The sequence below is a fragment of the Gouania willdenowi genome, chromosome 12, assembly GCF_900634775.1.
Source record: "Gouania willdenowi chromosome 12, fGouWil2.1, whole genome shotgun sequence".
Classification (NCBI taxonomy): domain Eukaryota; kingdom Metazoa; phylum Chordata; class Actinopteri; order Blenniiformes; family Gobiesocidae; genus Gouania; species Gouania willdenowi.
In genome coordinates this window covers 12427042-12445121 of record NC_041055.1, presented here as the reverse complement: position 1 = coordinate 12445121, position 18080 = coordinate 12427042, and the positions used below count along the sequence as shown (strand labels likewise).

General features: G+C 41.6%; 1 protein-coding gene across 15 annotated transcripts in view; it reads right to left on the bottom strand.

Annotated features, from left to right (window-relative positions):
• Positions 1-18080, bottom strand: part of vav2 (vav 2 guanine nucleotide exchange factor) — a 166636-nt gene that overhangs the window by 44152 nt on the left and 104404 nt on the right. For all 15 annotated transcript variants that reach the window (XR_003675304.1, XR_003675305.1, XR_003675307.1 and 12 more), the window contains 4 exons: positions 16801-16872; positions 10382-10443; positions 10023-10139; positions 8292-8379 (listed from right to left, as the gene is read on the bottom strand). Coding sequence is in view for 11 of the 15 variants with exons in the window: in XM_028463684.1 (XP_028319485.1) it covers positions 8292-8379; positions 10023-10139; positions 10382-10443; positions 16801-16872 (339 nt within the window). In the remaining 4 variants the exon portion in view is untranslated. The remainder of the gene's footprint in view (positions 1-8291; positions 8380-10022; positions 10140-10381; positions 10444-16800; positions 16873-18080) is intronic.

Sequence of the window (18080 nt, the reverse complement as noted above, 5' to 3'; positions counted from 1 at the left end):
CCCTTTGGTTGTTTGGCTTTAATGCTTTCATTTTGGACGAGAGTCGGCTGCTGTGTTTTCTGTGCGTTTTGGTTTTTTTTTTCTCAGCTGAACGTGCGGACGTGTGGCACGGGGAGGCACACCCACACACACGCACGCACGCACACACAGAGAGAGAGGGAGGCACACCCCCACACACACACACACAGAGAGAGACACAACGTTGTGGTTTCTCACCTTTCCCTCTGTCTACAGAATAGTGCTAAGCCATTACAACACAGACGCTATTTTTATTTTTATTTTAAATTTCATTTGATTTCATGTTTGATATATCTGGGGTCCACTCTAAAATGACTATGAGCAACACACACTCAAACACACACAGATGAATACAGTATTTCATTTTATTTTATTTTAATATTACTGTTATCATCATTATCATTTTTTATTATTTTATTGTTAGTTTCTGTTGGCTTTGCGGTTGTCCCTGAAGAAACGACATCTTCAATGAAAGCTCTTAATGAATGAAATCACCTTCAACTCTTATGCTAATGAAATGTCAACATCATACAAAGGACCAAGCATCAGAAGGAAATCGACTATCAAAGGACTCAACTCGCCCATTCAGCAAAGCAATGCTGCAACGAAATAACTCGCTCAGTCCCAAGTCAACTCTTCATCGTCTATGGAATGGGCCGCATGCCAATGCTGGGATTACCATATCCTGCCCCATCATCAAAGACTGAGAACCTGTGGGCGTCGGAGTTGATTGGACACTCCCCCACCAATGAGTTGCGGGTTAAACGCCACGATTACTGCCTGAATGATGGGCAGCAACTGCAGACTGATCACACGTCTGCTGGAACATCTTCACCAAAAAAGACACTGTTTCAAAAGCCACGAGGACACCAAGCCATAAGAAGTCCACCACAGCCTTTGGTGGTAGTGCTATATCACTTTAGCCTTAAACTTTGGCATGGGGGGGACAACTAGCAAATAGCCAACAAGCTTCTCATTCGATAGGACAATACTAACCCCTCTATTTTCTGACTGTACGCTAGATTATTTTGTTTTCATTTATTCTCTCACACGCTTTGAGATACACTTAAAAGGTGTGCTCTAAGCAGACAGACCAGACTTACAGTCACACACATTCATAACTATGAGCTGAAACACAGGACCACCAGAACTTCACACAGAACCCTTCTGTTTGCCACATGAGACCATGTGTGCCCATCATTTATCTTTGCTTTTATTCATTATGTTGCTCATTTATTTACACTGCTTTTGCCTTTATGAGAAAAAAACAAACAAAAGGGAAGAAAATAGTGTTACTAATAGGTTTGTTTTTGTTTGCTTTTCTTTCCTTTTATTTTCTCGTTGAGGGGAGGCCCCCACAATGCAAGATATGGTTACATCCGTTGAAGAAAGAGCCCTCTGTTGCCTCAGCTTTTGGAGCTGAAGTTTTCATTTTTTTATTCTTTTATTGGCCATGATTTTTTTGAGCTCACGTTTTTTTTCCTCCTTTGTTATTTCTGAACGATTCTTCTTTTACTCTTTTGTTTTTACTCAATTTCAGGAAAATTGAGACGGAGATTGAGGACTGCAGCCTCAACCAAGTTTACATTTTGACATTTTTGACCGATACTCTCGTAAACAATCTGTACCTTACCCTTTTGAAGCTGCTTGCGACAGACAGCCTAGTTCAACATTCATCGTTTTCATTTTGCGCGCCTCCTCCTTACCGCGTCGGACTGTCTTGCCGGCCCGATGCCACTTGACAGCAGGGGGGGTACCAAATTTTTCCTGAGAAAACTGTCCCATTAGTTGCTATGAGTACATAGACAATTACTCTTCAAACAAAAAGACCTGGTTTAATGTGCAGAAAAAGGATAAACCTTGCTAGGGGAAGCGCTCTTTGGGTAGCGTACCTCTTATTAATCAGATGATACCAGTGAAAAGCAATTAATTAACGCTAAAAGGTTGCCAAGCATGGGGGGACAATAAGAGCTCATTGACCAGGAAGATATTCGCTCCACACACACACACACACACACACACGCGCACGCGCACACGCACACACGCACACACACACACACACACAGTCAGCGACTCGGCTGAGGATCACCTTCCACTGGTGGAAGGGTCACATGTTCTGGGCGGTCCTGTCAGCGCCACACCTGTAGCCAGTCTGCTCATCATCATGTCACCTATATATATCCTGTCTGTGTGTATTACTCTTGTTGGTCTGTTAGTCTTTCATGCCTGGTCTGTCCTAATCGTCGGTTTGAAGTCCAGGTGGGCCACGCGCCCAGGTTGAGGATCGTCCTGCACCTCACGTCAGTCTAGTGTCTGTTCTGTAAAGAATAAAGACTTTGCCAAGTAACCCTGCCTCTGAGTCCTGCAATTGGGTCCTGTCTGCTACTCGTGACAGAACAGACCAACCATGATGGACCCAGCAGACTCTGACACGCTTCGAGGAGCGATAAGAATGCAGAGAAGCCGCCTCACTCAACATGATGAGCAGTTGGCTGGGTTAACGGCGGGGCTCCAAGATCTTTCACGTCGACACGCTTCAGTGGAAACACCGTTAACCCAACTCACCGAACAGCTCCAGCAACTCATCACTCATCACTCGTCTCCGGAGGTTCCGGGCCTCTCATCGGGACCGCCAACTGCTGTTGCCGCAGCGATGCCGCCTTCACAGCTGTCAAACCCAGCGCATTTCTCTGGGGACTCCGGAGACTCGCGACTCTTCCTGGTCCACTGTGGTCTCCACTTCGAAATGCAGCCAGGAGCATTTCCAACAGAGAGGTCCAAGGTGGCGTACATGATTTCCCACCTGTCTGGGAGAGCAGAGGCTTGGGCCACTGCTGAGTGGAATAGCCAATCGCGGCTGTGTGAGTCTGTGGACGTGTTTGCTGACACGCTGTCAAAGATCTTTGATCGACGCCCCGGTGGACAAGAGTCGGCACGAGCGCGGGCAGCGTTGCGTCAGGGCAGAAAATCAGTGATTGACTTCGCAATTGAGTTTCGGACTCTCTCCACGGGCTGTGCCTGGAACGAGGCCTCACTGAGGGACACTTTCCTTTATGGGCTGGCCGGCCCTGTCCGTGATCAGCTGTTTCCCATGAATCTCCCGGAGGACTTGGATTCCCTGATTGCCCTGGCTGTCAATATGAATAACCATTTATTTGTGAAAGCTGAAAAATGTGTGTTTCATGCTCCCTCAACTTCTTTTCTTGGACATGTAATCTCTGAAGGAAGGGTTGAGATGGACAAAGAAAAAGTCAGGGCTGTGGCGGAATGGCCGACCCCAGTTAACCGTAAACAACTTTTGCGATTTTTGGGGTTTGCAAACTTTTATCAGAGGTTTATTAAAAGATTTAGCTCCATTGCTGCACCACTGCATGCCTTAACTTCTCTTAAAGTTCCGTTTTGTTGGAATCCTTCAGCTGACCAGGCTTTTTCTGAACTTAGGCCCAGGTTCACATCTTCTCGTCTGCTGTGTATTGCAGATCCAGGAAGGCAGTTTGTTGTGAAGTAGATGCTTCAGATGTTGGTGTAGGGGCGGTTCTCTCTCAGCGAAGCGTGAGAGATGGTAGGCTGCATCTGTGTGCTTTTTTTTCCAGGCACCTGACCTCTGCTGAGCAGAATTATGACATTGGCAACCAAGAGCTCCTGGCCATTAAGTCTGCATTAGAGGAGTGGAGGCATTATTTGGAGGGCGCAGAGCACCCTTTTGTGGTATGGACCGACCATAGGAACCTCGAGTACATCAGGTCAGCTAAAAGATTAAACTCTCGTCAGGCACGGTGGGCTCTGTTTTTTTACCAGGTTCGCAAGCGCAAAATGAGTCAAATAACTGTAAAGAGGTCTTACATTAGTCTATTTTCTTTTTAAAGTGGTGTTTTTTGTGGCTTTAGACTCCAATTACATATTACATATTTGTATATAATATCTTCCCTACAATATAAATAGGTTCACAATATTAATAAAACTATTGTTTCCACTGTATCCAGAATAATAATAATCTTTCTCAACAAGAATCTTGTTTTCAAATATCTATGGATCTCCCCGCAAAGCATCTTCTGCAGCGCAGCCACACCGGACACACGGGCAGCCACGGCTGTTTCTCTCCCTCACGCACACACACTTGGCTGTTAATATTGACTATTGTTTTATTTAAATATCTTTTTATAGTAGAAAGGTTAACTGGAGAATTTTTTCCCATCTCCGCTGTGTATTGTGTCATATTGACTGCAACGATGATCTCTGATTGAGTTTGCACCTGAATGTGGGTCGTACTATTTTCCAGGGCAAAAATGTCACAAACAAACAGTTCCAGTTTTGGAGCCGGAACGTTGCAGAAGTCGGGGACGGCGTTGGATATCCGAACAGCAGCTGGGTCGCTTGAGTCCCGAAGCTTGAGTACCATGAGACAGAGCTGGAGCTAGGCCGCACACCATCGTGAGGGGCCAGCAGAGAGACCAACGTGCACCCGGAGGTGTCAAGGGCAGAGGTCTTAAGATGGTCTTGCGACACGACGCTAGCAGCGGGGCTATCACCAGAGTGAGAGGCCGCTGGGACCAACACGTGCGCCGAAGCAGCAGCGCCGGAGGGAGTAGTTAGCCGGAGCTGAGGCTCGGAGATTCCACATGTTTTGTGGCAATGAAGACGGGACACACCATGCAGAGCGAGGTAAGAGCTGCTTTAACCACTTCTCAACCTGGTGTAGTCTTCAGTAGTCGAAAGTCCTGCCAACATCCATCGACTAGAAAATAAACTGTGGACAGTTAAACTGGACAGAACTTTGTGAGATAACTGAGAGGAGAAGAGGTTTTTGAATGGCGCGCACTGTCAGTCTCCTGCTTTTATAGTAGGTGGGAGGGTTTCCCAGCGGACTGTCGTGCTTCACTGGCCAATCAAGATTGGCATAGTGAAATAGAGTGCTTCTGAGGAATGTAAATGGCGGTCACATCCCATAGTGAGACATCTCACGAAATATTATGAAATAGAACTCTAAAATCTGTGAAGACTGTTTTGTCTCCTGAGAACATTAAAGTGGCAATAACTTCTTCATATCATTATTTAATTTCTATGTGTGTGATACCATTGGAAAGCCTAGAATCTCAACTTTCAGAATCTGTAAATAACTGAAAACGCATCCTGTCTTACTTTTCTCATGGCACGTCACAAATGTCCTGCCCATTCTTAGATGAAAACCTATGTGCAACGAAAATGTTGCTCGCTTGGAACGGCTGAGTCCGGTCTGTTTTCTGAGTCTACCGACTCTGAAAGCGGATGTAGCGTTTGCTGTGTGTGAGCTTATTTTGTTTATTTAGCCCGTGCAGCTGCACGGTAAAAATAATAATAATGGCTTGCACTATTTTCGAGGAGACTCAAAGCATGTTACAGAAACCATTATTCATTCACACCAGTCACTCACATCAGTCATACCGGCGGTGGTAAGCTACAATGTAGCCACAGCTGCCCTGGGGCAGACTGAGTGGCTGTCATTTCGGACCTACAACCCTTCTGACCACCACCGACCTTCATGCACATATGAGGCAATGTGGGTAAAGTGCCTTGCCCAAATACACAACGACAATTACTTGGATAGAGCTGGATTCGAACACCCAACCTTGTGGTTACTGGACGGCCCACTACCACTGAGCTATGGTCCCCCCAAAAAAGGAGAGTCCTTAGAGCGGAGCGCTTCCATTTACTTTCTCTTTAATACCGGACACTTCTGTCCATTTCAAGGGGGATGGTGGACACTGAAGCGTTTTACACACTCAATTCCAGTGTTGCCTGCCTTATCGCCAACGCTCTCTTTTTTTTTTCTCCAACTCTCTTGTAGTCGACACAGCAGAGGAGTAAGAAATACAATGTTTTTAAGTGCCAGAGTGAAGCTCAAATTTATACCCGTCGTGTTTTTTTGCAAGTGCTGAATCGCATTTTAAAAAGCGGAACAATATTTTGGACTGCTTACTATCAGCCATGTTTGCTCAACTTGCAGCTACTGATGTCATGAAACTCTTGTGTGTGCAATGTTTTGTATGTTCATGTCCTGCACGGACATCGAGAACTCTTCCATTGTCTCCGTCAGAAGGATGCGTTTAGGTACCAAAACATGGTACTGTTTGATTTTCCTTGAAATGGTACGAGGTAGTACCGAATGAATTTTGTTGGTACCCATCCCTACTCAAATGATCAGTGATTTTTTTTTTCAAATGTGGTCATCGACTCAAAAATACTACTAATGTCCACCTAATGATGTGAGCTTACTGAGCGGTATACTGAATGCAGCATGTTTGTTTCACAGGGTCCACTAGAGTCATCGGAGCCACACCCTGTGAATGTGTGTGGGAAAATGAGGTGGCCTACGTGAATAGAAACGTCTGTGCTGTAATAAAGTTAGACTGGCTGATCAGAGCGCTGTCCGTGAATTATCCAATGGATTAATGTTGTATAATCTCACGATTTTATGCATTAACAGTGTCAGCAGCTTCCTGTCTGAAGTCCTTCCTTCCTGGTATTTTCTGTGGTTTGAATTACCTGGCTTAAGCTATTGTATTAACTTGAGCATCTGTCGAACAGCTGCTCTGTGACTACGAATGTTTGGTTAGGTGAAGCCTGCAGAAACACCCTACAAACATGCACACACAACCCCAACGTGAAGCTCACTATACACACACAACTCTACAGAAACTATAGCATACACTCTCATGCGAGCAAGTAAAAAAAGCTGCGCTGTTTTTGACTGCGCACTATTCTCCCCCTTTACTTAAGTCAGTCCCTGCGCGCCTCCATCCCAGTTACACACTCTGGGTGGAGCAGCCCTGAAATATGGGAGTTCCTACTGAAATCTGACCTTGCGCACCTCCCCTCTGCTAAGGTGAAACATTATATTGCACAAGAAGTATGGACTTAGTTTCAATTGAAGCCACACACACTCATCATAGTGCAGAAGAGACACCCAGAAAAAATCTATCCAAACTGACACTGTCAGGCTGTCACAGGGGTGGGGGCAGTCCCCATAAGCACACCAAAGGATTGACCATGAGTATTTCTAATATGTTCACATTTACCAGTTCTCAACGGGACAAAATGGGTTCCATTTATTTATATTTTATCCGTGCCATGCACTCCTTGTCCTGGAAGGGGGTGCGTCGCAGAGCTGATCAGCTGTGTCTCGAGGTGCGCGCGTCAGCTGCTGCAGACGCCAGACTGATTAAAATATTTTACCACTGTGTACAACGTAAAGTCACAGTTTGATCACACTGCAAGAGTAAATAACAAGTGAAACATTGATGACAGATGATGATGATGACGACTAATGCGCGCTGATAATTTCTGAATGCAGGAAAGTAAGGAGTTAATAAAATCAGGCTTTAAACACAAACAAACGTTAATCTGGCGTTAATATGAGGGGGAAAAGAGAGCTTTTAACTGTGGCTCAAACATAAAAATGTGTCCCATCCTCACACTGCAGTAATTTGATCAAATCAACCTGTTACATTGTTTATCAATGAAGGTTTTTTTAAATTAAAAGTGCACTTCATCATTTTAACGGATGTCAATGACATTTACAAGCGTTAGGAAAACTCCATGTTTCCAAAAATTATGACATCATGGTCCAGTCAGCCTGTTTTGCTTCACACCTCCTTCATTCACAGACCACTCGCTTTTGGTTGATTTACACGGGGTGGGCGTGTCAAGAACCTGGACCGGAGAATATGCACAGAAGAGAGGTGCATAACTGCAGGCACGTAAAAAAGTGCTTCAGTCCAAACTGGAGAATAGGGCCAATAGTGCATGCAGAGACAAATGGGGATACACACCTGATGTGGCTGTAAATACACACAACTTGATTTTGATGAGATCAGAAAATACTCTTTATAAAAGTAGAGAGAAACAAGTATCACAGCAGCTGAATGCAGTCTATAACAGGGCTGTCAATTAATACTCATTGACAGCTGAGAGTGGAGGAACTACAGGTCCTTCCTATCAGCATTTATAGGAGGAACGGGGTCAACAGTACTAGCTCGTAACGGAAGAAGGACAAATGACGTCATAGAATCTCGCCCTCAGCAAATAGCAATATTCAACTTTAATAGCTGGGTTTCAATCCATAAAGGGCAGTCACTCTTATATTTTACCACAAAATAGGTCAAATTGATATACTTTCAGTTAAATGTTAAGAGTTGGACTAGGACCAATCAACAGCACTACTTAATACCCAAATACATTAGGATTCCGCAGAAAAAAGTGGTTTTGGGGTTTAGTTACTCTTTGAGAGGACTTACCAACAGGCTTTCAAACTTCTTTGCTTCAGTAATGTGAATCCAACTGTCTTTTTCTATGACTTTGATGTGTTTCACCTCATCATTGAATCTGTAAAAGAAAAAATAATGATTTCAAGTGGGCCTCCTACATCCTGTTTTATAATAAATAAGGAATAACTTAAATTACAGTGAATGGTTATTTAAATTAGTACTTTTATGACAAATTAGTAACAAATTGCTTTACAATATGAGCTCATTCACACATCAAGGGAATAGATCTGCCCCGCAAGGCTCTACTCGACCATTGTCTTGGCCGAGGACACTTTGAAATACAAAATCATCCTTTATTTGGCCAATAAATGTTGCAATTCAGGACACTAAATTTGAAATAATTAACAAAATAAAACACAGGAAATACTAACGCCAGAAAACACGTCTTGTCCATTCCTTTGTATCACTGTGCTTGCTGCCTGCGCGGCTGTTATTTATTTTTGCTATTTTTGCTGTTATTATTTTTGCACCATTCACCAAGTCACATTCCTTGTAATGTTTTAAACTTGAATTGGCAATAAAAATATTCTGACTTTTCTCACACAGTGTAACATAATAGCAGCCTTGTATTGGTGCACGATTTTGTTCGCTTCCTTGCTTGTGGGCTGCAATCTCCGCCCTCGTTTTGATTGCAGCAGGTAGCAGTGCTTCACACTCGTACAGTATCTTGTGCGCGCACAGAGGGAACGACTCATTGATTATCAGGGCAATGCTCTCCCAGGTCTGTCTCTTCCCTTGTGCCATGACCCAGTTTCCCTCTTAATACTCTTGTATTTCTCTTTTTAAAAGAACTCCAGCAATCACAGTAGTCACTGACAGCTGTGTCTGCTCCACCATTAACAACAAATGCATACAGCGGTAAAATTACCAAACAACAATACGTAAATCGGCATGTGAACAAGGATTTAACATTTTAAGAAATATAACTTACAACAATTGTTTGAGGCTAATTATACTGTTCTACTAGAAAAACTCAAAGCAAAAATAGAATTTTGAAAAATGCTTCCAATCTCAATGATTGGCAAAGTAAGCACTGTTAAGATGATCTTTTGGCCCCAATTACTTTACCTCAAAACATGCATATATGTATGTATGTATGTATGTATATATGCATAAACATACATCAAAATATGCATGTGTATTTTATGAAAACCTTTAAAAAAAATTTAATTCTATAATTATTTCCTTTATTTGGAATAATAAATCTCATAGAATTAGAAAAAGTTACCTATGTAAATGGACAGAAATGGTGAGATTGGCTTTGCCAGATTTTACTTGCTTACTACTAGGGTGCAAATATGGCTTACTGGTTGAACGAAACAATCCTTTCTGGCAACTGGCTTTGCGCAATCTCCCGTCTGCTTAAGTTCTTTTCCGCTTCTGAACCTGGAATAAGTGCAGTGCCCTGATGAGGTGAAATATTACATTACACTAGAAGTTTGGACTTAGTTGCAATCGAAGCCACACACAGAGTTAACTAACTGTGTGCGATTACAGTTTTTATGCGTTTGGGTTTTTGGCACTAAATTGACGCCATAGAGTTATATCATGAGTCGTATCGTGAACTCAGTGTATCTTCCCACCCCTATCAATTATGTTGCTTCACGATTAATTATTCTTTTAATATTATCATAACAAAGATGATAAAAAAAACCTGAATCATGCTTCCTATTCTATGTTTTAAGATGGTAAATTACTTACTTGATGCTAATTGCAAACTTCTCTGCTTCAGCTGTCCTCTCTCTGATAAGGTATGTCCCACTGATGTGGAATTTTAAAAGGTTGTCTGCCTGTTGACGCTCCATGTTTCCAGCAAACCTACAGTCGGGCAGGAAGTAAAAGTCGCAAACTCAAGTGAACTTGTACAATACAGTGTAGATTTTCCAAAATATAGCCTTCAAACAATAATGTAGTGATCAGTTCTTTGGCAGTGAACAACTTGTTTTAACGTGACAGTTTTTGGAGAATCTACTTAATCCTATTATTCAAAAACTCACTTAAGGGTAATCGTGGAAAAAAATCTGTGACATTATCTCACAAACAGAAAGTCAGGGTCTTACCAAGGAAATCCATAGTATTCTGCATCCTTTGAACACGGTCGACTTGATAATGACTGGAAGGGCTGTTAAAGATGAGGAACATACAAGACAACACAAGTACACAATACAGTTTCTAAATTAATAGTTTTGACAATTCAATAAAATAGGTTTCTGTACAAAGTGTCATTCTCTCTAGATCTCCTATATCTAGTTTATCTGTGTATTCCACTAACACCTCTCAATTTTAATTTTATATTGCATGTAAGGTCACTGTCCTTGCTGTATTCCCACACCAGCAAAAAGTATCACATCTATATGAATCATCTGATTTATAGTGTTTTTTTGACAAAGAAGTTCCAAAGCACTTTACTCTATCAGCTCATTCACACACCAATGGGCAGTATTACCCAGTTATTTTGAAAAAGTAATCTGACTACTTACAGTATTACTTATTTCAAAAGGAACTTAGATAATTTACTGATTACTGGATTTGAAAAGTAACTAAGTTTGATTAGAAGTTACTTTATTAACTTCAATCAGCAGCTGCTACCTGTATCCCCTACTGCCTCAACATAAAATAATTACAAATGATTTTGCCAATACTTACTTTATTGGAAGTGCATTTTAATAGTAATGTCAAAAAGGGTGTAACAATACATGTATTTGTATTGAACCGTTTCTGTACAGTACGTTCGTTTTGGGTACAGGTTTGTGCATGTGTGAGTTCCCAAAATGGAACGGAAATTGTGTGTGTTTACTTCCGCCGGTAGCTACATGTGCACCTCGTGTACGTCATGGCTAATGCTAGCAAAATATAAGAGCTGGAATACTCCAAAAAAAAACGAGCTGGAATACCCTTCCCTGTCACTAAAGTCTCCTGCAACACTTCAGCTTCGGGGTGAAATACTGCAACAGAGAAGCAGTGGATAAAACGAGGGCAGCGTGCCAACATTGTTCAGCTGAGATTGGGTACGTTTCCGGCAACACGACAAACTCACTTGAAATATTTTATTTATTGGAAAGCTTATTTTATATATATTTTGTTTATTTGAGAATAACTGCCAGGCAGCACTTTACAACAGTACTGTATTATTTTATTTTCATACTTCATAATAATGTTACAAAACATTGTTGGTTTACTTAAGTTCTGAATAAACAACTAGCAAGTTAATGTTTTGCATTTTATTCCATTCTGTACCAAAAATGACCTGAACCGTGACCTCAAAACCGAGGTACGTATCGAACCATGATTTTTGTGTACCATTAGAGCCCTAAACGTCAACATGTATCTCCTGAAAAACTGTTACCTGAAAAAAATGTTTTTATAAAAAATAGTCTTTCTTCACTTAACATACAGTAAATACTTTTTTTTAAAATATATATATTTATATATATATAAAAAACATTAAGACCGTTTTTTGACCTGATATATTTTGTCTGTATGTACCTGTAGTTATCAGTTATGTAACAAGTGAATTGCCCTCATGCTGAAAACATGACTTGTCACATATGATAAGTAACTTTAATCTGATTACTGGTTTCAAAATAGTAACACGTTAGATCAGGGATGCCAGGGTGAAATTGGTCGGGTGGGCAGATTTTTTCAAGTGAGACCGCAGGGGGTCGAATTACATTTTCGGCCTGAAAGACCAAACACTGACTCAACACATGGATATGCTGCTTGAAATTATTCAAAAAGAAATTGCATTGGCACCACAATAGCCTAACAATGAGGCCTACAATTACATAGCAGCCTAAAGCAAGTTAACCGTTAAAAATGTAACATTGTGCTATTCATGCAAGTAGCCTATATTTATAAATTAGAAATGCAACAAAATAGACGAGGTGCCAACAAAACAGTTTTTATAAATAACACAAGTGTAAACTGTAAATTACTTTGATGATATTGATTGAAGGCTTGCACATAAAAACATGCCAATGCATAATTAGGCCAATTAAAAGAAGGCCAGGCCAAGTAGGGCTAAACGAGTCAGAGAAAGTAAGAGCCAGAATAAAGTAATCCAACAATAGGCCAAGTAACTGAATATCCAGTAGGATTTAGTCAAACAAAAAGGTTCTTGATAAAATAGCCAAATATGACCCATCTGAAAACATTACATTGGCTAAATAACAGATGGCACATTAACTTTGCCAGTCATCACCAGTAAACTCCAACCCACATTTCCACACACCCATGCCTATGGTACTAACCTACTGTAAAGCCAACATCAGTCAACCCCATCCCTTTTATTCCCTCCCACCCATATCACACTGGATTGTGTTAAATGGAGAGACAAGCCTTCTTCAGCTACATGTTACTTGTCAAAGCCAGACACCTTTTAACTTTCAACTGCTTAGCTTAGCTGCAGCTGAGGCGGGCAGCAGCAAGAGACCAACTAACATCTCCACGAAAATTAAAGGGGACATATTACGCTATTTTTCACCCATCTCCATTTGTTCTAAGAGCCCCAACAACATAGTATTTGAGATTTATTTTCCCAAACCCGCCTGTTTTCTCAAGTTTTAGCCTGTTTCAGTGGGTGCAGGGGCAGGGCTCAGGGGGGGCTTGGTGGGTGGCATGCCCCCGGCCCGGGCCCGATTGAAGGTAGGACTTAAGGGAGCCGGGCCTCTACCACGGCTCAGGGGAGCTGAAGAAGGTGGGCCCTCCCATGACTTGTGCCCAGAGGCACCCAGAGAATAGGCACAGTCTGTTTAACATCACCAATCATGCAGATTTATACAGGGGTTATACAGACCCACTTCATTGGCATATGCATACTAAATTAGGTGCATGCGAGCGCAGGCTCGGTGCAAAACAACAGAAGCGATTGTGTCAATGTAATTGCTGCTGAGGCGATTGTGAACGGGAGCGGAGGGAGCGCTATCTCAGTCTGGATCCAGTAAAAAGTGACCATAAAAAGCTGTAAATGAATGCATTTGCAGACATGGGACAGTGAGGAGTAAACTTAATGTAGAGATGGAAACTCATCCTTTAAAACTCATCAGAATACGCGGAAATACACAGAAACCCTCGGTAACAGGAGTACAGCAGTGTGCCTAGCTGCCCGTTCATTAAAAGTAGTTATTAGCATCCAGAGACTTGTATGTTTTTAGGTTTTCTTTCGTATATACGCTGGGTTTTTCTATCAGATATTTTCTGCAGTATGCGCGTGCATGCCAGTCATGTGTCTCATGTTTGTCTACATTGCAGTGGGTCTATAGGTTGCCCCGCTCAGTTAAGTGGGACAGGAGAGACTGAGTGGACTTGCCATGTTGTCCATAGAGAACGAGACAGCAAAATAAATAGACATACAGAGCATATTGGATGAGTCTGCGGAGTGGCGTATGCCCTTCAAATAGTGGTGAGTCGGCCTCCAGTATTTTATATTGAAATTGTGTTTGTGAACATGCGGGCCACTGTGCCAGTTTTACTAAACTTTATAGCTACTGATACAGGCTCTGAGCTGCAATAGTTAATGTGGGCGTCAAAATGATACGGTCGCTATCCGTTGTGCTGAGATGCTTTGAATTTGTGTTTTATTACTACTGACCATGGCACTTAATAATTTTGTTGTTCTCTTGTTTTGCTATACTTCATGTCCATTTGATAGACTTGACAGTCGCTCTCCGTGGTGCCAAAGCTAGTAAGCCCTGCTGTTGCAGGCATGTGTGTGTTGTAAATTGATGTTATCATGAGCTTTATTATTTGGGTTTAAAGGGATTGTGATTGTGAGTCAGAAAAACACTGTTTCATGATGTTTATGCGCCATGCAGCAACATCAGCTTCAACAGCAAAAGCAGCTGTTTCAGCTGCATCAAACACTTACTGGAGCTGCTACGTTGCTTTATTGTCATCATCTCATGTAGAGATTACAGGAATAGTCCATTCAAGGATAGAACCGCTGTGTCGCATTGTGTCACAAACACAGTGTTTCCAGATTTGTGGTTCGTGTTTGGGCTGTTCTAAGATGTGATTGGGCTGAATATTGTCCATCTGATCTGACAACACTGATTCCCGATTTCACGTGTGACATCACAAAGGTAGAAAATTTACAATGAAGCAATTTTCTCTGTGTTATAAGACTTACACAGACCACAAACAAACAACTGGATGGTTTTATTTCACATTTTGTGTGCTAGTGGACACAAAAAAATAAAGCATTAGATTAAAGCCTGACTTATCCAAATGTAAAGAATTGAGTGAGAGAGCATATCAGCTGCAGTCTGCCAGAGACGCTTCTCAACATAAAATTGGATAAAGTCAGATATGATGGCCAGTCTTCACACTGATACATTGGAGGACCTCATTAGAATCAGCATCGAGGGGCCAGAACTGATGGACTAAGATGTCAGGCCCGATATTCAGCTGTGGTTCTCTCAGGGCAGGGGTCTGCAATCTGCGACTCTGGAGCCCCATGTGGCTCTTTGACTCTTACAGCTTTAAAAATATATTGGAATAAAAAGTTATTTTATAACAATATTTATTTGTACGATAAATATTAGTAGATAAGGAAAATGTTGTGTTTTGACACTTGATGTGACATTGACCTTGCTATTTTGGCTCCAAAAAAGGTTGGCTGCACATCCTTGACATTGTCCCTATGAGATGACATAACTGTCATTAGTGCTGCATTAATAGCCTAGGAGGAGTTTCAGGACAAAGGAGTTGCGGAAGAAAAAAAATAAGAACTCCTACGAGAGCAATGTATTTGTTAATTTTCAATTGACAAATACAATAGTAATCACAATACAAACAAGTTAAAACATACCATAACTACATAAAATTTACAATAACAAAAAGGTGAACAAAAAATAAAGGATAGTGCTGTAGGAAAGAGGGAGTAAGCAAGTTGAAACAAATGGGTGTACAGTAGTCCCTCGCTCTATCACGGTTCACCTTTCGTGGCCTCTGTGTTTTGTGGATTCTTTTATAGCGCAATTTTGGGTGCATTTTTTTTACAACGTGTGAAAGCGCATTGTATTCTGGGTCCTGATTGGCTAATGCTGCGTTCACCCACCAGCAACACATCCAACTCGGTGAGTTTCACTACCTGCTGAAGAGAGGAGCTGCACTCCTTTTTCTCATAAACATAAACCACCAGTAAAAAAAAAGCTAATGCTAAGCTAGCTTTTACCTGCTACTACCACCTCCTCGCTGATTCTCCTCCATGGCTCATCCTTCCTAGTCCGGTCTCGGTTATAAAGGCCGTGTCATACAGCTCCAGGTGGTCACACACAGCTTCTACTCTATGGTTGAATGGGTGAACAGACCGGTGTCCATGTTGACGGCCTGACGTCATCTTCAACAAAGACTCTGAATGTGTTCGGTATCAATGTCTGATCGCTAGCGGTGTGACTCTGAAGTGCTGTATGTTTGAAACAGGTTTATGTTTTATAATCTACGAAGGTTTGAACTTTGAGAGTGTTTAAACAAGAGAGAAATGTTAATTCCTGCCTGAGAAAAGTGTATAAAGCGTGTGGTGAGGGGTTTTACAGCCTTAAAACATGTATGATAGTAAAAAATAAAGCTGAATACTTGACGGATTTTGCCTATTGCTGGTTATTTTTAGAACATAACTCCCACGATAAATGAGGGACTACTGTAGATTGTTTAGATGTGCTTAAAGTTGAGTAATGATATCTTGTAATTGATGCAGTGTGTGATGGTAGCCAGTGGAGCTGCAGCAAGATGAGTGTTATGCGGTAAGAAGAGGGGGTCCTGGTAATGATAAGGATTGGATTTGGTACCAATCATTAACATTTCAGTTTTGTTGCTGTTAAATTTAGATTTTTTTATTGGACTTGGGCTTGGTGGAGATGCAGAGCTGGGTGATTTTGAGTAGCGGTTGTTCAGTGCTGTGGAGTGGGTGCAAACCAGACTGGAATTGTTAATTAGACATTATTGTAGGAAAGGTTGATATGGAGCTGGAAGGCAAAAGTGTTTTCAAGCATTTTATAAAGGAATACAAAATTGAAAATACGTTGGAGGTTATTGAGCGTGTAATGAGAGAAATCAGAGCAGGAACAGAGGCTTTGATGACAAGAGCAGTTGAAAGGGGGTCTAAACGACCAGTTGATGAATTGGGTTTTGTAACAAGTTCTGTTAGATATTTTCAATTTTGTGGGAAATAATGAGAAAGTGCTGCAGAAAGTGGTCGAACACACGTATAAAGGAAGTGAATCGGGAGGTTGTGTGACATGTCATATATATGAGCGAGAAGGTTGTGATACATTTCCCTGTAATGTTTTTGTTTTTCTTTTTTTCAACAGGTAGGCTAATAATTAATTTATTGGTGCAATACCTTTCCATATTTAGTCTAAAACAAAATGCTTTGGAATAACAAGATGAATTTTTATCAATACACTTGTACAGTTTTTAATGAAATCAGACATCACGCAGACTTTGACCAATGCAACAAAATGCCCAAGTGTTAACATACCTTTGGGTCCAAACAAGGTTTTACACATGAGCTGGGGAAGAAGCCACTCTTTTGTGTTTGCATCAGCTTCCCCTGAAATAGAAAAGTGTGGAAAAGATACTTAGGGGCAGATTTACTAAATGTCACTACACTTGCTGATAAACTGTCCAATGCAGCTTGGAATGTGTTTGTCAATCAATCAATCAATCAATCAATCAATCAATCAATCAATCTTTTATTTGTATAGCGCCAAATTATAACCAATGGTATCTCAAGACCCTTTACAGTAGAGCAGTCTTAAGGACGGACTCTTCATTTTATGGATACACACATATGCATATATACGTATATGCACATACATATGTATCCCACACCCAACATGAATTCATCATGTTGGCAAGGAAAACCTTCTGTTAAGCAGCAGGAACCTTGTGTCAAGCATGTAATACCACGCACAATCCATTTAGGGCGTTTGTCTCTGATGAAATATAGGTGGATCAGCTAAGGGGCACAAAATATTAGAAGGAGAAAATGTAAATACATTATTGCAGGCTGCACAATAAAATTTAGTAATTTATGTAATTTATAGTAATTTACGTATGTCCGACAAGCCGGTAGTAAATCTCACAGCATTACGCACAGAGACGCAGTTGCAGTAAATATTGCCAGATGATGTAATGGAAATAAAAAGAATGGATGTTTATTGCTCCAGTTAATCTTTCTGTTATCAAATATAAGTTAAATACATCTAGAGTCTATATCAACAGCCACCTAAGGAATAAGCAGTGTTGAACAGCTGCACTGGTAGCTGATGTAGCATCTGATTTGGAACGCTCCGGTGCGTCTTTCCTTCTTAGAAAGAGGGGAGGAGCAATGTGCACAGAGGAACAAATCACCTCTGCATGTTGCGGGTGTGACAGCCCTGTCAGTCAGAGGCTGTCTGTGTGTGTGTTTGTGTGTGTTCTCTGTACAGGCTGCCTAGGGGTGTGGATTGCTGCACCTGAGTGGGCATGGCCAGCCCTCGCAGGTGTATTTAAGGATCTGTCGGTCTGCATGTGTCTTGCTCCTCTGCACCAATGCCTCGCTCCTCGTCAGAGCGCACCGGTGTTTCATTCATATTGATAAATTGATAAAAAAAAAGGCATCCGGTGTGTCTGATTCTGTTGCTCGGCGTTTGCAGAGGCTGTGGGCGAGTGTTGGACCCGTTCGCGTGTGTCTGTAATTTTGATTTACTGACTTGTCTGTCGGACTTGTGTGGTTTCTGATGCGGAGTTGGGCGTCGGTTAATGAGGATGACAGTT